Source organism: Urocampus carinirostris, chromosome 8, assembly GCF_059441175.1.
Source record: "Urocampus carinirostris isolate Australia breed hairy pipefish chromosome 8, RoL_Ucar_1.0, whole genome shotgun sequence".
Taxonomy (NCBI): domain Eukaryota; kingdom Metazoa; phylum Chordata; class Actinopteri; order Syngnathiformes; family Syngnathidae; genus Urocampus; species Urocampus carinirostris.
In genome coordinates, this window is record NC_142356.1 from 33,099,027 (window position 1) to 33,126,732 (window position 27,706).

At 37.9% G+C, this 27,706-nt stretch overlaps 1 protein-coding gene across 1 annotated transcript; it reads right to left on the minus strand.

Annotated features, from left to right (window-relative positions):
• Positions 1–1,440: 1,440 nt before the first annotated feature.
• armh3 (armadillo like helical domain containing 3) lies at positions 1,441–26,628 on the minus strand. Its single transcript, XM_088342439.1, has 26 exons — positions 26,508–26,628; positions 23,923–24,032; positions 23,786–23,842; positions 23,191–23,337; positions 22,975–23,082; positions 22,819–22,911; positions 22,645–22,719; positions 22,115–22,201; positions 21,875–21,931; positions 20,586–20,629; positions 20,196–20,256; positions 20,034–20,080; positions 18,514–18,589; positions 18,146–18,239; positions 16,461–16,562; positions 16,268–16,326; positions 16,113–16,178; positions 12,967–13,036; positions 12,693–12,753; positions 12,531–12,619; positions 10,920–11,002; positions 10,477–10,603; positions 10,032–10,107; positions 8,553–8,631; positions 4,172–4,288; positions 1,441–2,035 (listed from the first exon to the last, which is right to left on the minus strand). The coding sequence occupies exons 2-26, from the start codon at positions 24,022–24,024 to the stop codon at positions 1,943–1,945; spliced, it is 2,070 nt and encodes a 689-aa protein (XP_088198565.1). The 5' UTR covers positions 24,025–24,032; positions 26,508–26,628; the 3' UTR covers positions 1,441–1,942.
• Between the last annotated feature and the right edge of the window lie 1,078 nt (positions 26,629–27,706).

The following is a 27,706-nucleotide window of genomic DNA, read 5'->3' on the forward strand; positions in this document are numbered from 1 at the left end:
GATGTCACATCCAATAAATTGGAAGCCGGATTACCCATTGTGAATAGCTGAACTTTATCTGCTCAGAAGAAGTTTGAATCGTTAACAGTTAAATAAAAAGTAAGTTTGGACAAATTGTTGCAAAGAGCTACTTCCCTTCTGACAGTAATTTGGCTCTTTGTCCCAATCCTTTTTTGTTTTTTTGACTAAAATCCTGCTTACAGTAGACATGGGCACAAATGAATGAGCAAACACAGCTGAACTGCTAAACATGGACAATGCAACTAGGAAAAATGGGAACGCTCCGGTGCTGCAGTGCCAAAAATTTTCAGAACGGGTTTTTAGTCTGGTTATATGCACATAGATTTGGAGAAGCAAAGTAAAATGGAGAAGGATCATCACAAATAATGTAGGCAATCTTCGGCTGGATGAAAATTTGATGAGAAAGGTGGTTTGCTTAAATGCAACAGTGCAAATGTTCAGCAGCGTTAATGCATTAATACAGGGCTGGTATGCACTTAAACACATTTCCTTGTACAATAACAATATGTTGCTTGTTAAACGGGACAAAAAATGAGTTCTGTATATCAAACTGTCTCATTAAATAAAGTAGGTAAACTTTTTTGGCAAAACATTTTCCGAATTAATTTTCGTCTACTTTTATTTACACAATAAAAGGGAACAAATGCATGCATAAAACTACAACTACTTAACACCATAAGAGAATCACCCGCGTTGAGACACAGAACCCTTTATGGGTGGCATTTCCCTTTTTGGCAGGGTCATTCACCTCTAGAGCGATTGATTGTAAAAGATTGCGATGCTGGCCAAACTTGTTCAGGCCTGGGAGAGGGGAATGTCTTTCTGGAATGGACTGCTGAGTGAGCAAAACCAAAAGTGTAAAGTCAGCTTTTATGGAATGCCTGTAAACATAGAGTTGATATTCAATGCTGTTCTGACCTGTTCTGGAAAAATGCTGAGTCAACAAACCAAAAGTTTGTTTAAGCATTTTCACATCTATGGTAACCTAGCTGACTGCCTGTAAAAGTAGTGTTGATCTTCAATGATGTTCTGGCCTGGGAGAATGGAATGTCATTTTTGGGAGAAATGCTGAGTCAACAAAACCAAAAAAGCCGAGTCAGCTTTTTTCACATCTAAGGTACCCTACTGGACTGCCTGTGAAAGATGGTGGCCATGCCTAAACTCATTCATCCTTTTCTTGGGTGGACAGACACACAAACTAACAGAAGTAATGCTGAGTCAACAAAACCAAAAGTGCCAAGTCAGCTCTTTGGGGGGATTTTTCACATCTCGGATAACCTACCTGACTGCCTTTGAAAGATGGCGGTCATACCTAAACTCTTTTTTTTTTTGGGTGGACAGACAGACGGCTATACAATATATGCTAGTAAGAATTTTATGGATAACATTGAGTCCATAAAAATGCTGGCTAAAAATAACTCATGATTGTGTACATTTTTTATTGTCAGGCTCGAAGCAAAAATCAATTTATATGGAAATATGTCATACCTCACCATGTTAAGTTTTATTTCATTTAAAGTAAGAAATGAGATGTGTACAGTAGTTAGTCATCATGGCTTCCTTCTAGTAATTCAGAGCAACATTATTTTACTAATCGTCAGCAAATATGTGTCAAGTGAAAATACTTGAAATGTCATTAGACGCGTACGGGACTTGAAGCTGGTGGAAATAAATTACACGCAGCCAATCACAGCAGCCGACACTAGCACTGGGTTAAAAAAACAACAAAAACGCGTCCTCAAACCACACATTGAGCCTGCTAATAGTCCGGTCAACACTGCATCCTGAGCTACACATACCCAAACGGCACCTTCATCCTCAAAAAAGTGCTTCGACCCCGAGAGAGAAGTTGGAAAAGTCCGAAAGGAATGAAGAGGAAATGTTCAAGTTGGCGTCTGTATAAGAGGGATGCTGAGGATTCTCAAGAGATGGTGGAAAACTCTTTGAGAAGAACATCCTGACTCAGGGTGTTCAAAGACACGGTTTTCCTCACATTCAGGCTGATGGAGCGAACCTGAGGACACACATGGGACACGCCTCGGTCAACGTTGTCATAGATATACGATTGCACTACAACAAGGGTCGGGAATGTGTTGCTCGAAGCGGTGTTGGGACTAACGCGTACTATTTAGTACATTATTCCGTTACACTAATAATTCCTAAATGCAGATCATTTATTATAGTGTCCTGTGATTGCCGAGTACTCCTGCTTTCACATTGTCACATACATCCCGCGAGTGCTTATGGTATTTCTAAATAATGTTTATATTTACCCACGAAATACAACTGAATGCGTACACCTTCTTTAATGGCCAAATTTAAGAACTTTCAAGGACAAATTTTCAATAAATGTTTCCAGTACCTTCGAAGGAAGAATTCCAGTGCCGATGAGAACGTGTTTATTTTTGTTCACTTTCACCGACTAAAATAAAGTGGCTATTTTCGTGCTGTTTTGAGACGTTTCTATCGAAGTTCTTTGATCTTTTTGTGTCAATGGGCTGCTATAAACTGACACGAATTCTGCCATTCTGCTTTAACAATTCACGCACAGCTTGGCTAAGTCACACTTGTGTACGAACAAGGGAAAGGCTCTATAGGTGTTAGATAATAATTAAGTTCAATATGAGTAACAAAGAAAGTAAGTATGTATAAAAACAGAAAAATGAGCCGAATTTGGACTCATTTTAATATTGATTACTCGGAAGCAGACTGCATTCAATCTTTTAATCGACAGCTGATCTTTTACTTTTATTGTACTTATTTTCATTTATATTTTTGGCGTCTTCTTCAGAGGATCTGTGTCTAAATTGGTTAAAACCGAAATGTAGTTATTTTATGTTATGTAATGTAATTCACTTTTATTTCCTTCTTTTTTATTTTAGTATTTTGGGTCTTCCAACAGGATGAAACATTTCTTCACCAAAATTCCCCTTAGACGAAGAATAGTCTAGCCATGTTTTTTTATGTAGCACCGGTAATCAGAAAACATCTCAAAGGGCTGCACCGACCAACATGATGACAAACTGGGAAAAATTTCACAATGCACATTTAATTTATTAGTTCTATCCATCTATCTATCTACTTTGGTCATATCCCTCAAGAGAGGGCACCCAAGATGGACATGCTTTCGTCCCTCCAGATGAAACGGGATACAAGAATGTCACTCGAGTCAGGGAGACACAACACACTCTTCTGTTCAACAGCAGGGCCCGACAGCTTTCACTGGTTTACCCCTGCCGCATCATACGGGTGACCTGCCCATCCTTTAGAACACGTCTAAACATCCCACTATCCTTTCACAACACCTCTCCACTCATTCCTATCACCAACAAGAGCTCTAGCTTACACTACATTTGAACCTCTTTCCTCCAGTGCACTCATAACACCATCCATCCACGTCAATCACGGCCTTCCTCTTGGTCTCCTTCCATTTACTTCTGCTCCGTAGATCCTCTTCAACATTCGCTCCTCATCTATCCTCTCCATGTGTCCAAACCAATCGAGTACTCTCATATCCACATGCTTGCTTACTTCCACTATTACTCCAGTTCTGTCTTTCACAATTTCATTTCTCAATCTATCCAATCTCGTCACTCCTACATTACTCCGCAAACACATTATCTCAAAAACATTCAATTTCCTTCTGAAATCTACGTTCTGGCTCCAAGTCTCTGTGCCATACAACACAGTCGGCACAATCACACTCTCATACAGTCCTCTATTTACATCCAAACACATACTCTTGTAGCTCATCACTCTCATCAAAGCACCCAAAACCTTGCTTCTTTGATTCACTCTGTGCAATACCTCACACTCCATTCCACCAACTGCAGCCACATCACAACCAAAGTACCTAAAGCGTTCAATTAATTCTAAAAAGGATAAAAAGCATTGTATCTGTTTTTATGCATAGCTTATTTGGCCATGGAGAGACTGGTCGAGCCCGTTTGAGAGAATATATGGCAAGAAGTGGCTCATCAATGAAAACACCTGCATTACACTCAGCAGTCTTTTAGAAAAAGCACATACACTTTAAAAATGAAGCTTTATTGAAGATAACCAAAAAATATCCTAAAAGGTGTATTAATGACGATGGCAGGAAACCTGAGAAGTGTTGTGTTAGCTGTGTTGTTTTTGCGGGGTGCCTTACCAGCTCCTTAAAGAACGCTGCCTCTTTGGGCTGCTCTGAGTATCTCTCAAACTGGTCCAAACCGTCCTGCAGTTTGAGCGTCAGGGTATCGTAGTTGGAGCGCACCACCTCCAACACCTAAGACAAAAGAGAAATCACATGACACAAACGCATATCCGTTGGGCATACATACGTGTAGCCAACATTTTATTCATGAGGTCTCACGTGGTGCATCATCACCACTAGCTTTATCTGAGCTATTTCCAGCTCATTTTTCCACTCTTCTGCTTTGATTCTAAATGACAGAATAAAGCAGAAGGAATGCGTGTGTGTGTGCGTGCATTTGTCCAGCGGAGATGAGAAGCTGTAGTGAAATCATAGCTAATTGTGCAAAGATTTTCCACATCTCCTCTGACAGTTACCCTCTGAGCCATTAAATAAGCGCTAATGCGCACATTTTTCATGATTTTATTAATGACCCCGGAACATAGCGTGAAACGTTGACTCTAAAAGATTTTCCTCCGCAAAGAAAAATGCGGACGTGGACAAATAGAAACATAAAATTAGGGGTATCAAACTCATAGGGCCACCTTAGCGTAATGGTTGTTCTCAAAGGGCCTGATGTAACTTATAAAATTCTTACTAAATTTACTTGGTATGGAAAATAAATGTACCAATTCCTTCATGTAAAGTAACTCAATGAATACATTATGATTCAATTCAGCGGTACCTCTACTTACGAATGTGTCTACATACAAAAGTTTCAGGTTAAGAAATATCTGAACAGGAAAACTTTGCCTTGAGTGACAAAGCGTTCTTAGGATCCAAATTTAAAAATACAGTGCAGTACGCACTACTTTTTCACTGAGTACTGCTTAAGATCTGCCTGGCAACTCAGTGCGAATGCGTGCTCCCAGCATGCTCTTCGTGTCACCATCACAGTTTAGAGTTAACAGACGAGGAGGAGGGGTCCCGGCAAGATAGCGGGGAGGAGGACGCAATCATCGTTCGATCAGCCCGAATTAAAGACATTTTAGAGAAATTCCAAGAAAAGTCTCGGAATTTGTAGAAAAGGAATTACCCAGAAAAAGTATCGCTCAGGATGATGTCTGACTCGCACATTTCAGAAAGATTGTAAACGTTATTGGTTCAGTTTTTCAATAAACACATGGCACAAAAGTGAATTAACATTTCCTTTTTTCCTTTTTTAGTTGTTTATTTTTTACCTTGTGTGCCTTTTGTTTTAGGTATATTGCGCGGTAATCTAAATTTTAACATGTATTCGTTCCATGTTCTGATGCTCTTTTATGATTTATTAAAAAAAAATATCACTCCGTGTGGGGCTAAGAACGGAATAGCGCATTAACATTTAAAATGCATCTCAACTTACGAGGTCTTCAGGTTACGAAGCTACTCCCGGAACAATTTAAATTTGTAAGTAAGGGTACCACTGTACAGTGATACCGCAACATACGAGCTATGAGAAATTCAAGATACAAGATATCTTTTGCGCAAAAAGTTTGCCCGACATGCGAGAGAAAATCCAAGTAACAAGAATTTCCAGAGGTTACGACTTTCATCTTATTTATCTCCTTACTGTATTTTTGTTTTCAGTTACAATTTCAATGTGATTTCAGTGATCAGAAAGATGTGTTTCATAGAGAATTAGGGTTAACTTTGGGAGGCCGAGTAAGAATTGGTTTTCAGTTATTTTGTACCGGAAAAGGAGGGGAATCTTAGGTGAAAGTAGCCGAGAGAGTAGTGTTCGTCTTGGAACAAAAGAAGTTGTAGGTTCAATTCGGGCTCCTCTAAGTGTGAAGTGCATTATTGACTGTTTAAAGCGCTATATAAATGCAACCCATTTACCATTTAGATACAAGCATGATCCAGGACAAAATAATCATGCGAGACCGGGTGGGAACATATGTTGGCCTGGAAAGGGATGGACGTCACAGGCTGTACATGCCCAAGACGAACTATAGGAAATGATGCCCCAACAGGCCTAGTGGTTAAGGGATCCAACCGACCAACCAGTATAACAAAACCTTCTTGAACATTTTGGGATAGTTTGTTCCTCAATTCCACTCACTGCATCGATATGGAAATGCTGACGTCTAGCGGGGCTAAGCTGTCACTTTGCGGGTATTTTAGTCGACGGGCATAGTGAGAAATGTAATTCTTGTTCGAAGAATTTTTAGACGCTATAACATTTCAAGCTCTCGTAGGCCACATTTTGCCTACTGGCAATGAATTAGACACATGTGATATAGATGTTAAGATTCAATAGGTTCCATTTATTATATGCGCTTACTGCATAAACAGCTGAGCCATCACTTTTATATATTTCACTTTGATTAATTGAAAACCATCCATGCATTATTATTTGCGATTTAAAAAAAATCCTCCCCATCGCTGCATGGGGCATGTTTGAATGATAACCTCACTTCACGCGCCTCCGAGGGAAGGTAATGAAAAGCCTGAAAGAGACCCGTCAGGAGAAGTGTCAGCTGTGACGAACAGGTTGGAAGCGCAAAAAAAAGAAAAAAAACTGGAGGCAAAGTAAACAGAGCATGAAAATGGAATCCTGCAAAGACGGGAGGCCGCTCACGTGACGGGATGCTTGAGCAAAGCGAGGCTGCGTGCAACTCTCCGTCGGGGCGCCGCTCAGCATCATCGAGCAGGCACGTCACCCTTGTGCTTTTTCTTATCTCAAACAACATGAGCGGCCGCGTGCTGGGCTGTGTTTGCATTTTAATGTCGATCTGCGGGTGTGGACATCATCAATCTTCTTGTGTCGTATCGGGAAGGGAGTCCACACCAACGTGGCGTAAAGCCAGGTGTGTTTATGTGTGCGTGTGTTCGCTCAAGGCAAAGTAAAGAAATTCAAGACTTGATGCTGCATTTAAGATTTAAATGAGCCCTGAAACCAACCAGTGTGAGAACAGATTCTACACCCTGCAGGCTTTAAAGCTGATGTGTATTTAGTCTCATTTTTGCCTCACAATGTGAATCCCCCAGCTCAATCACACCAAACTTCCATTCTGCTTGCTCGCTCGTTGTGATGAACTCAAGCAGATAAGAGTACGGTGGGATTATAATGACCACATCTATCATTCTTATCATTTTGAAAAATGTTTTTCTACCCTTGTTGTGCTCTGACTTTAATGAGCTCTTCATTAATGACAAAAAAGTGATTTCATGTTTACTGGTCTCTGCAAAACACCATCAGTTTGTACGCAATCTAAATTTGAACTGCCAAAACGTTTTTTGTCTTAGGTCCACATACAGTCAAATTTCAGGATGCATGAGCCACTTTTTAGGGGTAGTTGGCCAAATGCACCGATTTTTTGTTTCTTTTTGTGTTGTTGTCAGACAAAAACAGATTCCAAGAATTCTAAAACATATTGAACATGATTGAAATATTAAATAATTGATCCATCCAGTACTTGGATTAATTTAAATAAACTAACTGGGTTTCCTTATGCAAAGTAACTACATTTTTGGGGTTGCTTTTATTAAAACAAGCTTTTTTTTGTAGTTCTGGATTGTTTGATACAATTCAATGATTTTAAGGGAGAGTTATTTTGAGCGAAAAGGTCCAATATTGGTGTTGATATTTTGTTCAAAACAATGCAACTTTCGGGATTCAAGACAATTGCTTTTAGGCTGATTTAAATCAACAACATGAGTTTTTTTGTACAGTATCACCAATTATAGAGGTTTTATTTTTACAAAACTACAAAATTTGGGGTGTACTTTTAATAGAAAAGAGAGGGGGAGGTGTTTAAAGGAAAAAAAAAACAATTCAACAGTATTTTATAAATAATTAACCTTTGGCGTAAAGGCAGGGGTAAAATAAAGAATTAAACTTAACTAGGATAACTGTAGGCTTGCGCAGCATTTTGAGGTTCAATTTGGTGTCTGAAAAGGGCTTTACAAATATATTTTAATTCGATTTGAGACTAATCAAGTTGATCTGTGCATAGCTTATTTGGCAATTTTTTTCTGTGATGTGTACAGAAATACATGCGTATGAAGTAAGCCCTCTAATACGTGCTGGTAATTTTTCAAATGTTTAGTTTGCACTAGTTACGAGAAAATGACGAGTGTTTTAAAAGAAATGTGATTAGAATTTGGTTTTGAAAACAAAAAACGAGTTGCTGTGGTTTGAAAGACTGTAGTCTAAATAAATGGGTCTTACTGTGGATACCACTCTAAGTGACCACAATATTTTACATCTTTCTTCCATTCTTTTATATAGCTCATTCCTTCATTTGCGTCTCGGGTGAGCAAGAGTGACAAGAAGCAGTGTACAATGCCAATCATCAGCAAGAACTATTTTATGTAATCTCTCAAGAGCCGTGAACTCTTCATGTTTTTTTACATGGATGTGTAATGTTACCTGCTCCTCAGACAGTTGCGAGATGTGGTTCACAGCAGCAAATGATTCAATCTTTGGATTAAAATGGTTGACGATCGCCCTAAAGGACAAGAGGAACATATAAAACGATTGGCCTCTTTTGCCGTTTACAGAAATACAATCCGCTGCTCTGTCCACTGAAAAAGATTTCATCGCGATTTTGGATGCAGGCTGCAGGGATTTGATCCCAAACACCCACAAGAGCATTAGAGCCATCAGGCTCTGATGAAAGACCTGGCGCTCTGTCTCAGCCCAATTCATCTCAGAGGGGAGAGAGGAGGTCAAGCCTAAGGAGATTGCAGCAGAGCAGGCACGGAGACTTGAACTTATGTATCGTGATGCAAACTTTTCAACAAAGGTTAAGCATGGAACAACTTTATCTTAATCAGGAAACAAGATAAAATACCTTTAAAAAATGTCATTTTCACTTTAAACCGTGATAATAAATGAGCAAAATATTTAGCCAATTGGGTAATAATTTGTTTTTACACTGTACTTGTTACAGTAGCATTTACACAAATTCCTTTTTGTACAGTAACTCATCTGAACTGCAATGATCTCAGTGTAGCTGTGGTGCAGATTACTGTCTCTTCAGTTCGAACAGCTACAGAAACACTGCAGTGAGGTAAAGGGATTCAACATGGTTGTTATTTAATGTTTGCATATAACACCAATACTAGTGTAACTTGTTTTTGGGACAAGCTGGCAGCTATGCAACAGTTTTCCTGTCTCACACTGGCCGCTAAAAATTCAGTGACCACGGGCATTTTTTTTCCTGCATTAGCATTTACGTCTAAGGAATTTACTTTTTACATTTTTACAGGCCATATATAAACTGATGCTATAGGCAACAGCTGCAATGGTTTGGTTTCTACTGGAATTTTCAAGCACATTAATTAAAGTAACAGCGGCACAGTGATTTTTTTTTTCCATATTTTTTCCTACTATTCACATGGAAAAAGACTGACAAAAGGGGGGAAGATGGGAAGAAATTATATTGGTTTAATTTCACCATCAACTATCTGACTTCCTTCTTCATCCGCGTCTTCATTCAACAATTTCTTGCTATATTATTCCTTGACACTCACATCCCTTCAACCTTTACAATTGCCAATTGAAGCAGCCGGAGCTCTTGTGAGACTCAACTGATAGAGTGAAAGAAACCTCAGGGAGAGACAATTTTATATGAGCACCAAAGAGACCTTAAAGCCAGGATGTCCCCAGGGGATCATGGATGAGGAATTACTTTACAGCTGGGAAAATACAGTATGCTAGTAAATCCTACTGAAGGGCACTGGGATGAGGTGGAGGAAGTTCAAACAGGGATTAGGTTGGGATAGACTAACAAAATTAAAGACAAATAATTGATTCAATTCATTTTAAACCTTTCTCCAACAGCCACCACACACTTTCACTTTATTTCTGCTTTCATGTATTTTGAGTGGTCAAGTGTGTTATTACCTAACATTTACAAGAGCATGGGTAACTTTACTAGCAGGTTCCTTCCACTGGCCAGTGTTTGTCGACACTCTCAGCACTGAAAAACAAGTTGCAGGGTATAAATGTTATTGAGTTGCGAGCAAAATCTGGGCTCATGAGCGAGCTGGCACAAAACGGAAGCAGCTAAATACAGAACATCAAGCCAACATCAATTAAGTTATGATGTGTTTTCTGCTAGCGTTTTGTACCTCCATTTGGACACTTATTATTCTTTAACTGTTCTGAGACAATGATTGGAAGAAAAAAAAAAGAAGCAGATGACCACTTAATTAAAGCTCTATATACTAGGAAAAAACCCACCACCCTGCTGATAAGCAGTGCAGAATATGGATGGATGGATGAATCCTAGAAAAAGTGTGTGTGAACATAAGCTTTACTTGAGTATCTAAATGGAAGTTCAACATACCCATACAGTAGAGGTTGTCAAATACTTGGTGCATTCGTACAATCTCATAGTACAGCTCATCATAGCTGTTGGACGTAGGCAGAAATGTGTCACCATATGTGATGAACATGTTGAACAGGTTGACAACCTGGATAAATAACAGTAAAGGGCAACTATTTAACACTGTAGTACGCGCCAAACAAAGTCAGACATTTATGCTCCTACATACATATCATGCTTAAAAGGAATGACGTTAAAATTTAACTTACAATATAAAGTGTACAAAAAAGTACAGGATAGAGGATGTTGTCATGGCATTCTATACTAAAAATAACACTTCTGATTTAAGAAAACGCCCCGATTTTGCTTTGTTATTAAAACAAACTACTGTTAAATTTGCAGTTTGATAATGATTATGAAAACAGCTTTTTCAGGGCAAAACTAGACTGGTGAGTGTTTCTTACCAAAAGTGCCAGATGAAAAATGTTGTGCTTGGCTAGGAGCGTAGTTTCATTTGACAGTAGGAACTTGAGCAGGTTGATCAGTGCTATGCAGTGGGAGACCAGACTCAAAATTAAATACAAATCTTAAAAGGTTGAAATACAACTAAATAAATCAGCAATTATATATATTACAAATCATTAAAACATTATCTATACATAAAGAAACCTATACCAGTGTCTGAAACAACGTCTGCGCGGAAGCCCGGGGCGTGCATCTTTTATCATTTCATTTCATTTTCATACAACTTACAAAACGTCTCCGCCCGGCTGGCCGACAACTTTTTCAAGAAAAAAAAACAACAACAAAAAAAGTTTTTTCAAAATCAGACGTTTCTTTATTCCGATTTCGAAATCTTCGTTCAGTTCGGAAATGTCGATTTGTTTGGCAATTTGCATACTCAGCAGCCAATCAGAAGCCTGCATCGGATAACTTCGTGCTTCCGGACTTTAATGAGCGTTATAAGGTCGTGCATATGTATATCATTTTCCAAAGTAGATGCACAGAGAAGACAAGAAAAATTGATAAGTGGTTAGGAATCAAGCCAAAACTTCAGCCGCAGAAGAAATATTCAAAAGAAGCTAACAAAATTAATGACGCTACAAAACGTAAACGTTCATTAAAAGCATCGTGGAAAGAGGAGTTCACGTGGCTTGTAGCAGACGACGCAACGCAAACATTGCATGAATGAAGATGAGTAAATACAGGTACATACTGGTGGCAGATGGAAAACGGCAATGTCAAAGACATGCAATGAATGTTATAAGTAGATTTATAATAAACATAATTTTAAAGTGATGTTCTGTTATATATTCTGATTATCAATCCTTAATACTTTGCAACAATGTTTTTTTTTTGCGATTCGTTGTCTCATTGTGTTTTAAGTTGAGAAACATGCGACAGGCAACTTTATGGCTGGGCAGGCAACTTTTCAGAGTTGTCTGCCCTGGTGTCCGGTTACTTTTTGTCATGAGTTTCAGACACTGCCTATACAATTAAAAACTAAGAAAAATACTTTTTAAAACACATTGAACAATAACAAGCATTTGCTGCTTTAATTTGACTCCTTCTTTTCTTTTCACTCTATTATCATTACCACAAGAAGGGAATGCAGCGCCATCCAGAGAATGAAGCTGATTATTGGTCTGATTAGAGGAATCAGTATTCTAATGAGATGCCGCGCAATGGGACCATTAAAATGTGGAATGTGATCCTGTGTTGTGTTGACCAGGCTGAAACCAAGGCCACCACGATGGATTTTGCTTTCTTTAGAGACTCATTATCTAAACTCAATGAGGCAATTTATTTCCAAATCACGTGAGAACGTCTTCAAAGTGAAATTGCGTTTTTCGTTCAAAGGGTGGAAACTCTTAAACATTGATGCACCACAAATTAAGGCACTAAGAGATTTACAATACAAATCGTACAAAAACAGTACTTCCAAATAATGAGTTTAAAAAAGGACCTTGCAATGGCTAATGTTTTACACAGCTCTAGTAGTGTTTATGACGTGAGAAAATTGTTAATGAAATGTTGTGTTACACATGGCTTTCCAATTTTGTAATGACGCATACCTGACCAAAGCTCCCTCCACGTGTAGTGCAACCTGATTCTGCATTTCTTCTGGTAGCAGAGAAGTTTGTGAATAATCTGAACGCATCGCCTGATCAGAACAGAAACAACAAAAGTGATGGATATGTGAGTAATGTTGTGTTCAGAGGTGCATGTTTACTCACAAATATAAATCCATGGGGAAATCCTTCATCATGTGGGTGACAATAAATTCTACCATCAGATCTATAGAAAGATTAAAAAAAGCAATGAGTGTAATCAGGAAACGAACTTAGAACATACATGCACCCAAAATGTTTTTATCTGAAATAATTGGTAACATATTAATGTTAAACCCCAAATGTAACCAAAAATACTAACATTTAATCATAAACAGATTTTACTGTATATGAAACCTCAAAGACCATGCATAAATGACAAGTAAAACCAGTTTCTTACCTAAAACTGCACAGACCAGCGGCAAACAAGGGATGTTCTTCTCGACTGCTTTTTTTCTGTGCCTCATGGGCTATAAAAGGTAAATACATTCAGTATCTGACAACATAACAGCATCTTATGTTATTCTTTTATCGTTGAAAGATTCATACATCAGCACAAACAGTACGCCTTAAATAACATTGAAGTATGTTGTACACTTGTTTATCTAAACTCAAGTATCACCAGGGTTCCTACAGCTTAAGGCAGGGGTGTCAAAGTCAAATGGACGGAGGGCCAAATAAAACATTTGGCTACAAGCCGAGGGCCGGACTGTCCAATCTTTACTGAAATTTTTACTGAAGATTTAACCTACTGAAAACACAACAAATATATTACAATATGATTGAATAAATAAAGCAATATTTTCTTATGACTCTGTCAGTCATTTTTAATTTCAGCAGGCACAAAATACAAATGTCCTTTATATAAAAAACTCATAACATATCTCATAACAACAACTCATAACCATTTTCTATCATTCAATCATCTGAAATTATTAAAAAGAAATATTGCCTCGAAATACAATAAAATAAAGTGCAAAAATCTCTTGTTACTTAAAACCAATAGCAAACAACACACTGGACCTCATCTGTCCTGCTCAAATGTACATTGACTTTCCTTTCTGTGCTTTCTCTGGGTTAGTGTGAAAAAAAGGAATTACTGATTAACAAATAATAACAATCAAAAGTCATTTTCTCTGCTAAATAGGAGACAATTTTATCAAAAGACTGTTGTCCACATCAAGATCTATTTTCCATGAAAAGCCGAAAAACAAGAAACACACCCAGGACAGAGTCGGCAAACAAAAACAACATAGTCAACATGGACAATAAAGCTTTAAAATTCCCGAGGGGAACAACAAAAAACAAGACCTTCTTTATGTGCATATTTAAAAATGTCAAATTAATTGCTTAAAACGGGGACCTAATATATTGTTTTTCTTCATTCTGAAATGGGGACAAATACTATTCCAATAATATGACTACAGAAATACTACAAAAAATAAAGTACCTAGGTAGGTAGATATCTTATCGAAGACGGAGTGGTGGATTACGCCAAAAACAACCCTGGAGTCGTCGTGTACGTGGACCCGCAAGTGTGTCGGAAACCCAAACTAGTTGCCGAATACTGAAACACTCAAGTTTTGTCCCCGACTGAAATAGCACAGATGAGTCAAGTTTGAGACTAAATATCTCGAGTCACAGAGCGCAAGGAATATTTTGCAACAAGCTTGCACACTGCACAATACACAAAGAGGTAAGTATTTCAGGAGCGAGCAGCAGCAAGTCAACTGCAGGAGAGAGAGTGGGAAAGGTGAGAGGAGAGAGAGTGGGAAAGGTGAGATGGCACAACATTCATTTGGACAGGTAACTTAAAATTAGTTTTACCTGGTTATATCAGTATCAGAAATTATTTTCCCCCCATTTTATTAACACTCCACTTATTGAAACATGAATTGTTTGTACATGATTCAATTGTTTGTTTGTTTGTACATGATTGAAATTGAATCTTTTCTTCCGGCGCCGTCACGTATGGCAGCCACTCCAGCAGCTCCCGTGTTATTTTCGATTGTTCTCGATTGTTCTCAGCTCAGGGATGCTGCTGGAAATGTGAATTTCCCTTCGGGGATGAACAAAGTATCTATCTATCTATCTATCTATCTATATTTAACTTTCAAACTTGAACGGAGTAAAAACTTCAAATGTGTAATTGCACAGGAAACATTACTGTGTAGCGAGCAGAGACGGGAGAATTAATAGTCCCCCTAGGAACTCGCTAACTAAACAATGGTTTCGTGGGTGAATTATGTAAAACCCACTACAACTGTATTATTACTGTATTTACATACATTTATATACAGTACTGTATTACTACAACTCTACATTACTTGTTTGAGGCTGACGCTGATACTTGGCAGTGCTTCATCTTTTGCACAAGTTGATGTTGATGGGTATCTGTGGGCTAATTTTTGCTGTTATGCTAATGACTGCTGCTGATCGACTGCTGAATAAATCAAACCGCCTCCCGCTTTGCTCCCGCTCGGCGCGTCCCCGTTGCATTGTGGGAAATGTAGTATTCATGCGTACTGCGGGCTGCTGGCTTGCAGCGGCCTGCGGGCCGGATCTAATAATATATTGATATCGTCACGCGGGCCAGGTAAAACCCTCTCGCGGGCCTAATGTGGCCCGCGGGCCTTGACTCTGACATATGTGGCTTAAGGCATGGTAATTACAAGACTTTTAAGGAATTATAATGCCTTTTGAAATCAAATTTAAGACCAAGTCGATTAAAAAAAAAACACAATTGGAACAAACAAAACACAGAATATTTATTGCACACAATACAATGTGCCTTGTACCCATCCCCTGGCACAGCTTTTAGCCATTGTCAGAAACGTTGGTCGGACAGCAACATTCATTAAATATACTCTTTCTCAGGGTCAATCGTCAACGTCTCTGTCTGAAGTTGCTATGCGTATTGAGGGTAGACCTAAGACATGCGTCTGCTCAGAAAAGACAGACTGAAATCACAGTTTTGATAGTTCCGTTATTGGGATAACACGATGTTGCCACAAAAGAAAATCGGTGAATTGTTAAAAGAGATAATAATAAATGTTACAAAATATTTTGTTAAAAAAAATATAAACCTTATTAATGTTTTCAGATTTGAGACTTTTGAAATAGGATTGAAGACATTTTAAAGCTAATTAAGAACTTATTTTTAGAATAGTGAATTCAATGCTTTGTGATACTTTTTAAGGGTCCTTAGATAAATATTTCATAACAGTATGCACATTTGGCATAAGAGAAATGTTCAGGAGTGACCATAAAATACATAGAGTAATCTAGAAATTTGCTTTCTTATTAGCAGTCAGAAACCATGTGTTATATAAGCATTCAATTTGAATTTAAGAACCCCTGCAGTGACACTACTTACTAAATAATTGTGAGAAATATCCTCATCTCAGCCAACATGTGCATTAGAAAAGAGATCTTTATTTTGCTGATGAAAACAGATGCTTTATAGGGACCAGATTTAAATAATCTTGTCACAAGTTAAGACTATTAAGACACAGTATTTTTCCATTTTCATTCCCATTGTCTCACCATTCTATGTAGACTGACTCTGAAGTTCATATTGTCATCGTGCAGAAAGGCATCAGCGTACTGGTCCTGTCAAAAGGATAGATCACACAGTAAAACCAGCCAACAGCCAGAGGTCAAGTAATTGGCGGATGTCAAAGCATACAGGTTGAGCCCACCTCGGCTATACATGTAAGGATGATTAGGCACAGTCTTGCACTGTTGAGTCGATGCTCATCTAGAGAAAAAAAACACACAGTCTTCCATCAGGTCAATGAAAGTTATTTTCTGTAAATTATTAAGTCAAAGCGTGCACGTGCACGCACACACAGTCAAGGAAAGCATACATAATAGGAAATTTAATGTGCTGACCTTTAGTATCCTGCATTACAATAGATGCGTACTTGAGGAAGGTGATGAGAAGGTTGCTTGTCTGCAAGTTAGGATCAAGTGGCAGCTCTGGGTTGTTCATCACTACACAGAGCACGACCAATTAAAACTTCCAGGCCATTTGGCTGCATGGAAATCTTTTCTTCAATAACTTATCAGACCAAAAATTCAGAAAAAGTCAGTTCCACGTCAGTGATTCCCTTGATGACCTAATGAAAAAAATCCCTGGGCCTTGACTAGGCCCTCTAAAAGTGAGAGCACCAACTTGTAACAGTTTTATTATTTCAAGAGAAGGAACAAAACAGATCCATCAATGAAGCCCCTCTCTTCTCTAAGCCAGGTTTCTCAACTGGTGGGTTGGGACCCAAAAGTGGGTCAAAGACCTGTTTTTAGTGGGTTGCGGGTCTTTGACTTGGTAAAATAATGCTAAAAAGAAGAACAAATGGAGGAACGATTACACTTCTTAACAGTGGATGGCGATAATGCCCTGCGCGATCTCTTCTTTTTGTTCAATCGGCACGTTTGAGTGGGTCCACATCTCGTTTTATTGTGATTTTATTGTTTCTATTCCCTTAATCTTTATTACTAAATTATTAAGTAATACCTATGCTTAGGTACACGCCATATTGGTAATTTTAATTTGTTTTAAAATTTGGCTAGTTTAAAGCAGTTTAAAGGGGTCGCTCATATGCAATTTAGGCTTCCAGTATATGCTACAAAATCCAGTACCTGAAGTCGTTTTGGTTTTGCTAGTCATTTTGCTTTTTGGCGAAAAAAAAGGTTAATGTATTCTATAGTAATTGCTTTAAACTGCGCAATCATGTCATTGGATACATTTGAGAAGATATTTTTTTCTTGTTTGGGTCGCAGCTTGTCATTATTGTGGAACGATGTGTCCCTAGATCAGACCAGTTAAGAACCAACAGTCTAGTCAAGCATCTAAGCCAGTGAAATGCCTTGCTCCATTCCCACAGAGTAGAACTAATCATGAATCAGTCGTTTCTATTTGAACCTTTGCAGCCCACATTGAGTTTAAGTGCACTTTTTACGGCATTCCTTTTGCATAGTCTTATTTTAACGTGGGCTTCGTGTGACAGGTCATTCTTGATATTTCATACAGATAAAGGCAGCCTGGGATAAAACTATGCACCAGTTTGGAGTGACATCGCACATGTATCCCATAGTAAACATAAAAGATGAAAAAAATTGGTTCAGTGACACACCCAGGTACTAAGGTGTCTTCTTGCCATCTTAGTTAACTGAATTGAGAGCGCTTACAAAACAAACTAGGAGTGAATATTTGAAAAGGGTGCTAATGTAGGTGCTTTTCTGTGATTGGGAGATTTTGGTCACAGAAGGAGAAAGTCACAATAATTAGAAAGTTAGTTATAAAAAAGGTATGTAGCAACACAACTAAGCTCAGACTTAGGCAAAGAGGCAAGCCCTGAATGTGATTTTGAAATTTTATTGATGCGAGGACGTTTCAGAAGTTTCCTGAGGCACTGGAGAGGGAAATTACGTTTTAGTTCTATAAATTTGTATGTTTAAGGGCCTTAAAAATAATACAACATACTCTTCCCTAGAGAATACCTCACTTACTAATTGGCAAAGAAAAAAATTATGTAATGCTGCAAGAACAAGAAAAAGGAAAACTAAGAAAAACGCACCGTCTAGAGATGGTGGCGTTGTGCCGAGCGGCGTCGTGGGTGTTGTCTGTGGTTGGCTGGTCGGCGTTGCGACAATGTCAATCTCGGGGTGGCTCTGTGGAGAGACCAGACACATGGGGGATGCTATAATAAAAGCTGTCACTTGGAGAAAAACAGAAATGTTCTTCCATCAGGGCACTGATGACAAAAATGGTAGTTGGAAAAAGTCATGATGTTAACGAAGTTGCCCTCAAGGACCACCACAATCAACTCAAAGTGCAAGCACGACTTGCAAAATGAACTGATAATGGACTGATAAAAGTTCCCACAGGGCAATACATACCACACAGTGTGTTTTGAAAAGACATGCTGACTAGTAAAAGTTTTACCTGTGCTAACACAGTGATGAAGTTGCGGTTGAGGTGCACAGCCTCATACAATGCCAGCAGAATGGCTTCATTGGTTCTGTAAACAAAATGCATAGTCAAAGCTAGTAAAAGAAAATGTAGGCACTCAAAACAATATTTTTTGTCCAGTGAAGGAAAAAACACGCAAAATTGAACCAATAACATCTTCAAAATCATATTGACCTCTTGGGATTGATCAGACAGCATCCAATAATTTTTACTTGTGTGAAAACACCGATTGTATGCAAATGATTGCTCACAATAGCCACAAAACGAAAAAAACAATAACATGCAGCTTTGTTTTAATTCATCCCTGATGGAATAACTTTGTAGGTCAAGTCAAGTCATTTTTATTTCTTTATAGCCCTTCATCACAAAGAGTCTCAAAGGGCTACACAGGTTATTGCACAGACTATTATTTCAGACTATTATTACACCATCCCCTGATCTGAAACCAAGCACACTGTCCATTGACTGTTAAGCTATTTTGTGTGGGCTACTCATTTTGAGCAGCACGTGTGCGACACTTTATTACTCAAAACTCTCTAAAAATAAATTTAGTTCTGGGTGAGCAAAAATATTCATCAACCATTCAATTTCCACCTTACTTGTGTGTGGATATGTTAAAGACAGCAATGCTTAATTTTCCGGGTTTATAGTTCACAAGAAGTTTTGAATTAAAGATCATATATATATACATATATATATATATATATATATATAGTGCATCCGGAAAATATTCACAGCGATTCACTTTATCCACATTTTGTTATGTTACAGCCTCATTCCAAATTGTATTAATTTAATCTTTTATCTTAAAATTCTACACAAAATACTCCATTATGACAATGTGAAAAAGCTTCTTTTTTTTTACATTTTTTGAATTTATTAAAAATAGAAAACTAAGAAATCACATTTACATAAGTATTCACAGCCTTTAGCCACTGTGCTCATTGGGACCTTCAAAGCAGCAGAAATTTTTCTGTATCCTTCCCCAGATTTGTGCCTAAAGACAATCCTGTCTCCCAGGTCTACAGACAGTTCTTTTGACTTCATGCTTGGTGTTTGTGCTCTGACATGCACACTCAACTGTGGGACCTTATATAGACAGGTGTGTGCCTTTCCAAATCATGTCCAATCAACTGAATTTACTGCAGGTGGACTCCAATTAAGCTGTAGAAAGATCTCAAGGATGATCAGTGGAAAAAAAGATGCACCTGAGCTCAATTTTGAGCTTCATGGCAAAGGCTGTGAATACTTATGTAAATGTGATTTCTTAGTTTTCTATTTTTAAAAAAATTCAAAAAAAGTAAAAAAAAAAAAAAAAAAACGTTTTCACATTGTCATAATGGAGTATTTTGTGTAGATTTTGGGATAAGAGATTAAATTAATACAATTTGGAATGAGGCTGTAACATAACAAAATGTGGAAAAAGTGAAGCGCAGTGAATACTTTCCGGATGCACTGTATATAAAATCAGAGATGAAGAGATTCTCACATACTGAACAGAGAGCTTCTCGTCTGCGTCTGCTATGAACATACTGCCCACCTATTGAAAAATGAAAAAACAAGGCTTTGTTTAACTTGTTTGTTTAACAAAATGACGAATAATAGAAAAACTGTACAGCCTTCCTTTCAGTCAATTTTAAAATGGAAATACCAACCATACTAGTAAGGGTGGAGAAGAAGCCACCCTGGTGCTCTTCTTCTTTGTCTTTGTACTGCCTGCAGCGAGAGAATGAATAGCGACAATCAATATGAAAGGAGTTATGATATTTAGAAAATAATAGAGTGAAAAAGACAAATCATCCAGGATGATTTTCTATCTCATGTGCAACAATAGACTAAAAAATTTTCACTAGAAATATAATGTCACTCACAATAAAACAGTACTTCTGAATGACAGTAGGCTATAAATAAAATGTAAACTACTTTCTTCAGACCTGCAGAAATAAAACATGTATTTATAACCCCAAAACAAACTGATGCTTCCAGTGGGCTTATCATTGTAGACCTGTATTTCTTTTAGATACTTGAAAAATGTCATAGTTTACCTGTTATATTCTGTTAGAGCATGGTGGACAACAAGGCCCATACCCTGAGAGGAAAAAACATCAAAAATATATTAAGTATGACAATGTCCTTTTGATCATCAAAGCAAAATTTGCGTATAAAGTGTGGCAAACATTTTGCATAAGTTCTAGGCATGGTTTGATTTTATTTGTAATACCAGTTCCATAAAAACAAAGAACAGGGGTCGGGAACCTTTTTGACTCAAAGAGCCATAAAAGCAAAATATATTACTTTTATTTGGGGAAAGAGCTACACCATATATTATGAGACAAATTTACTAAATTGCTAAACCAGAGCCCCAGACAAAAGCTTAGTCTTCACAGCACATTTATTTTTGATGATTTGATAAAAATTATGAAAATAGAATAATGCCAGAGCCCGTGTCCCAAAATCAACAAACATACCACTTTAAACTTGTCTCTTTCTTGCAATTACTCAAGATCGGTTAAACTCATTTTTGACCCTTGTTTTTCATACATATTGGTTTCAAAACCAGATGCAAGCAGTTATTTTGTAAAAACGTCACAACATTCTGCAAACAGGGAGCCTGATGTGCTTACCTTTGGCGCAGACGGCATAGGGCGAGAGATGGGAGGGAGTACTTGCACTTTTTGCATAGCTCCACCCATCCCTCCCACTCACCCAATCATATAACAAATAACAAAGTTCTCTTCCGGTGTTTTGGCGTATTTACAGTTTGTTCTGTGGATTCATCATAAGGTATCTGAACACTGAACACATAGTGAGCTTTTATATAAAAGTATCTTCAGCATTGTACAGCCAAAACAAGTTTTTTTTTTTTTTGGTGTGACACCTTGACTGTAAATTGTAGTAAAAAACGTGCCCTATATACTCTGCGAAGTACTGCTTTATAATTCAGCTTTGGTTTGGCTTTGCGTGTATCTGAACTGTTTTGAACGAGATGGAGAAAATTTGCATGCAAACAAATTTGTCTCTGAGCCACAGGTACTCATAGAAAGAGCCATATATGGCTCGCGAGCCATAAGTTCCCGACCCCTGCCATAAAACAAACTGAAATGTCATTAAGTGGGGAGTAAACATGGATGAACAGTCAAAAAAGAACTAAAACAAATGGGGGTGACATACAGTGAAGTTCGTCACAACACTATAAAAATGGACTTCATTTACCCCTCACAGCTTGTTTTTTTGTCGTGATACCACTTGAAATATGTATTTTTTGCACGACTTTAAAAAACAGAGCAAAAACGTAAAGTCAAGCTTTTGTACAAACTGAACATGGAATACTTACATCCAGTGTTGGCTCATCATCCACAATGGAGAGTTTTACAATGTATGGATTTACAGACTGAAAAATACAGAAAAAGGGTGAGAAATGCAGGAATAATTGTAAATTTTTCCCCGTGCAAAAAACATAAAATGTGCATGAACAATATCTGGGCTGATATAGACTTTGTAATTAAAAAGTAAATTTTACCGACAGTACTGCATTACTATAATACTGGTGCAGCAAGTCAGCCAAACAACCAACCTCATACTTTCTGTAATTGACCAGAAGGGCCAGAAGAACGACAGCATCGTAGCCATGCTGCCCTCTACTGGATGCATCAGAAAGAATCTGAAGAAACAAAATGGAACAAACCACTGAAGACTGTTAACTAACTACAACAACACAACACAGATAATAGCTCTGACAACAGTTGTTTATGTCATGCATCATTATTTCAAAGCTAAAACTCTATACAAGAAAAAAGTAAGGAGTTAAAACAATTTTTCTGTTTGATGGATTTACAGTACACCAGGATGATCTGTACAGAATGAAGTACTGTACATTTTTTATCAAAACTACAGCAATGACCAGCTACTTAAATTCAGCTATTAAAAACTCCACACTGTACACATTTTATTAGTATTTGAGTACCAAATGTCTGGGGTGTGATTATATTTTGTATGTAAAATGGTATACAATTCAATTAAAACGGAGTTAAAAAAAAATCAATTTTACAAAATGAACCATTTCCTCACACACATTAGTCCGTCTATCCATGTGGTTCATCTTACTTGCAGAATGGCTTCAAAGATGCTATTAATCATCACATATTCCAAGATGGTGTTCTGACTAATATTGTCTGTTACCTGTAAACATGAACATACACGTCGTACAATCAAATTAAACGTTGCCTATGGCGGTAAAAGTGGCTCAAGGGCTCTTGCATACTGTGTGTGATATCTCACCGTCACCAGACACAACAAAAGTTTGAGACAAAGGCTCTTCAAACTCTCTGAACCATCTCCACAGAGAAGACTGTCCAGTCTTTCCATCAGGTCCTGGACCAAACACAACATTACTGAACATCTCTCATAATTTTACATTTTAAATTGACCACATACCTTCATCCTTTGCTCAGCCTTGTCAAAGCCCATAAGCATATTAATGATATCAAATCCAGATGCTGACTTATTCTTTTGGTGCACTCCTCTAAAAAGGGCACACAGAGTCTTGCAGAGCAGAAAAGAAAAATATAGATGGCACGAAGTAAGATTGTGATAAAAATTTAAAATAGATCCGATATAAAACAACCTATAAAGTCCCAAGTTGTTAGTTACCTGCAAAGCATTGACTACTTTGATCTGATGCTCCTCTCCAAGAGCCTGAACACTGTGATGGAAGAGAGAATTGATGTTTTCCTGTATCCGCTGCACTTCGTCACCATCTACACTCTCCAGCTTTGTCTCCAAATACTCCAAGTTCACCTAGAAAACCAAGGACATTAGTTTGTGTGCTTTGCCATGTGTTGTGTACATTGTAGGACCTGTTTTTTTTTTCTTTTCTTTTTCAGGGCGTGTGGGTTCATAGATGTATAAATTTAGGAAAAGATAGCTCCAATAAATACACTTACGAGAAAATAAAGACAAAAAAATGCTGCAGCTCTTGTTCCTGATGACGCTAGAAAATGACTGGACAGAAGTTCATGTTAAAGTTTGCTGTGGATTTTTATAATTGTGAGAAAATCTTGACTGCAGTCACATTTAAGGTGTCTAATATCTTATGTTAAATGAACTTCCTTTTATTTTCGAACATGACCCGACGTAACTTTGCTATTTACCTGTCTTAAACACCGATTAAGGATACAAGTGGCCTGACCCCCGAAAAAAAGAAACATTTTTACATTTTTTTTTTAGTATTTTCCCTACTTTTTACCTTCATCAGAAAAAGCTCATCCCAGAAGCGAGGATTATTCTTAGCTGGATCCTCTTTCTGAAACAAACGTGCCACACACGATTAGCAAAAAGAAATAAAAGTTGGCATAATACTAGTGCTTGGTACATGATACTCACCGCAAAGATCTCATCATACATCAACACCACCTTCTCCTTCAGCGGTTTCTTGGAGGACGATGTCCTCCTGAGCAAACCTGCCTTCTTCTCTACTTGAGACATGGTGAAGTCTAAGGAAATGGTCACATCAAAAATATTTTGAATGATAAAAGTATGACAAACAGTAAACATTGTCCATGAGTTATGGACAGGGCACAGCAATCATGCTCCAGGTCATCCAGATCTTAATAAGTGTAGACTGGTGGATGTGGCCTTTTAATATGATGCACTTCTAATCCAATATTAAAACAGTTATCAACTCCCAAGATAACGGTATTTGGGAATTCCAAAAAATACTTAACTCAAAAAAAATCAGGTTATGTTCGATCAGAAAACGTTACAGGGAATGTGCTTCTCTGCATGATTCTTAGCCATTCTTAGTTGGATACCCCATATGAATAGTATACAATCCAAATTAGCTAAAAACATAGCAAGTGATGAGTAGATGCAAACATATATTTGACCATAAAACCATTCATATAATGTACAGTTCACTGACTTTGCCTTATTTGAGTTATTGTGCCGAGATTTGGGGAAATACATATCGAAGCAATATAGGAACGCTCAGTTGATTACAGAAAAAAAGCTGTTAGGGTTTTACACAATGCTAAGTACATGTTGAAACATAATGATATACCTAAACTTAAATCTGTATTATTAGTCTATAAAGCAAGGAGGCACCAACACCCAACAAATATTCAACAGTTGTTTTTTGACAGATGCGCTCCAGGTAGGAGGAATCCATAATTCTAAAGTCCAATATGTACGCACAACATTAAAGAGCCATTGTGCCACTTGACGAGGTAATTTTTGAAATGATTTAGACAATGACTTTCAAAATGCCCCTAATTGATATCATTTCATCCATTATCTGAACCGCTTATCCTCAGTAGGGTCGCAGGGGTGCTGGAGCCCATCCCAGCCATCTTCGGGCAGTGGGGACAGCCTAAACTGTTTGCCAGCCAGTCACAGGGCGCACAGAGACAGAAAACTCACTTGCTCATTCACACCTAGGAACAATTTGGAATTGCCACTTAACCTGACAAGCATTTTTTTGGAATGTGGAAGGAAACCGGAGTGCCCAGAGGAAACCCACGCAAGCACGGGTAGAACATGATAACTCCACACAAGAAGGTTCGATCTCATGACCTCAGAACTGTGCCACACACGCTTTAACCACTGCGCCGCCATGCTGCCCTCCTAATTGATATCGATTTAAAAAAATCGTAAAGAGAACTTTTTATAAAGAAAAAAACGTTAAAAAATTCAAGAGTTTGTTAAAGTATTGGTTGTTACAGACGGCATTACCAGTATAAATGCAGGCCTATAATAACTTTTGTTTAGCAACTTTTGAACATGTTTTGCCTGCAAGATAAATTGTAGTAGGGATACACTTAAAAATGTCAGCATACTCCCTTTGGGTTCATGAATATGTAATACAGTATATTCTTGTATTGTACAGATGATCGTGTGCAGATATTTTGTTTTTATCTTTTATTACGTATTTGTTGATGCCATTGTGTGCTGTGCGCCCTGATAAAACAAATTCACACAACAACAAACAAACAAACCTTTTTAGCAATGTGGGTAATGTATCCGTGAACCATACTGAAAATGTTTTTTCCCACTACACAAACACCCTGCTATTCGAACAAATTGTACAAAATAAACAAAAGCACTTGGTTAAAAAAATCATTATCCAACCTTATTGACGTTTAAAACAAATATATTAGCAAATGACATAATTTAGGTGGGAGTTAGACATTACACATTTTCGGGGGGGCTGTTTTAGACAAATGGCACAAGATTTAAAATGCAAATAATATGTGATTAGATATACTGTACAGTATTTAGTGATCATCTCACCCTCAGGCTCCTATATGTTGCACGTTATACATTGAAATGCACAGATCCAAGTGCAAAAGATGGGGGTGTGAACCCTTACCTCCCCAAGGAGGCAAAACAGATACACTAATACAAGACTATAAGTAAGGGTCCATGCCCTTTGTGTCCTCGTTGATCCTAAAGTGTCACAATTATGAAAGCTAGGAATTTCGAGCGGAAATTTTCACAATTATAGGCCAGGAGACGGATGAGCGCCACCAGGCTGTACCTGCCCAAGACTGACCACAGGAAATCGCGCCCCTACGACCCTTGTGGTTAAGGGATACACCCACCACCTTTACTTGTTACTTGTTTACAAGCCACCTGGCTGGCATGGGATGGGCAGCTAGCCAGCTAGTATTAGCATGAAAACATGTCAGGTAACTAGTGATCTGAACTCTACTTACTTATTTTTTCACCAAAACCTCACCCACGAAACATACTAGTGAGGATATTTGACCCCGTACGCTCTAAACACATTCTAAAGAATTATCGGTGAGCAAATCTACAGCTAACGCTGCCTAGCTTAAGTCTAACAAGAAATGTTAAAATTCCTCTAACGGACATTTAAGACCAATGAATGTCGGTCGAATAATAACGTTTATGTAGTGTTATATTCCTTGACCACGTTTCTACAAAGATACAAATATTTTAGTTCTCACCTCAGTTTCAAAGTATGATGAAGCTCATGAATTCTTGACACAACTGCTCCACAGCTAGCATGCTGCTAACTGACGTAGCGCCTCCTATCGGGGCGTTGCGTCACTACAGCAAGAAGTTTTCCCTCTCTAGTTTGCGGTTCAGTTATTGCGGATACTATAAATGACGTGACATGATTTGTAAATCTGTTCATAATTAACAAGTCTTTTAAAGCGTAGACGGTATAGTATTATAAAATTCTGAAAAATTACATTAAAAATATATAAGAAAATGGGGGAAATAAATGATTTTTATTTATATTTTAATAGAAAATTGAATCAATGCATTCCAATAAAAAACACAATCTTATTGAATTGATTTAAATGTCGCATTATTTGTTTGTCAACTCTCCTTTTTAGATCGGAAAAATACAACGTTCTTTTATTTTTATTGCTCTGGGAACATCTGATGTTTTTTCTTTTTGTATTTTTTTGAATTTATTTTCATTGTTGAATCTATTTTATCTATTGTTTATTTTATCCATACTGTTATGTCATTGTTATTGGTCTGATAAAAATGTATGCATATGTACAGTATTTATCAATTGATATATTGATATTTTGCAGGCTCGAGAGCATTCTCCATCCGAGCCCCAGTGCTGTGGAATGCTCTGCCTCCGGGGATAAGTTCTGCAACCTCAGTGGAAGTTTTTAAATCTAGACTTAAGACACACTTCCATTCAAAAGCTTATAATTGATGCCCACCTCATCTTTTGTATTGTTGTTTCTTTTTCCGACTACCTGGCTGGTGGTGAAAAAAAGGAGAAGGACGATTTGGGACGAGTCAGCGGACCAGCATCTGACCTGAAGCATGTCAATGCCTGCATCGACCAGCCGGCAGAGATGGGAAGCTGCGTCATTGCCCTGATGGACTTTTTGGACTAGCTTACAGGCTTGAGGGGTCGTTGCTGTCTGGCACTTTTCTGACAAATTTCAGCATGTTACCTAGTGTTATTTTTTATTAATGTTTACTATGTTTATGTACTGTTACCCAATGCTAAATCTATTCCACCCCGGTCATCCTGGAAGGGGGATTACCACTTGTGAGGCCCCAAGATTTCTTTTTTCCTCAGGCTGAGGTTTTGAGTTTTTCCTTGCCCGCATGCTGGTTTAACATCAGGCGATGGTGTACCTGTAATCCTGTGCAGTCCATTGAGACATTT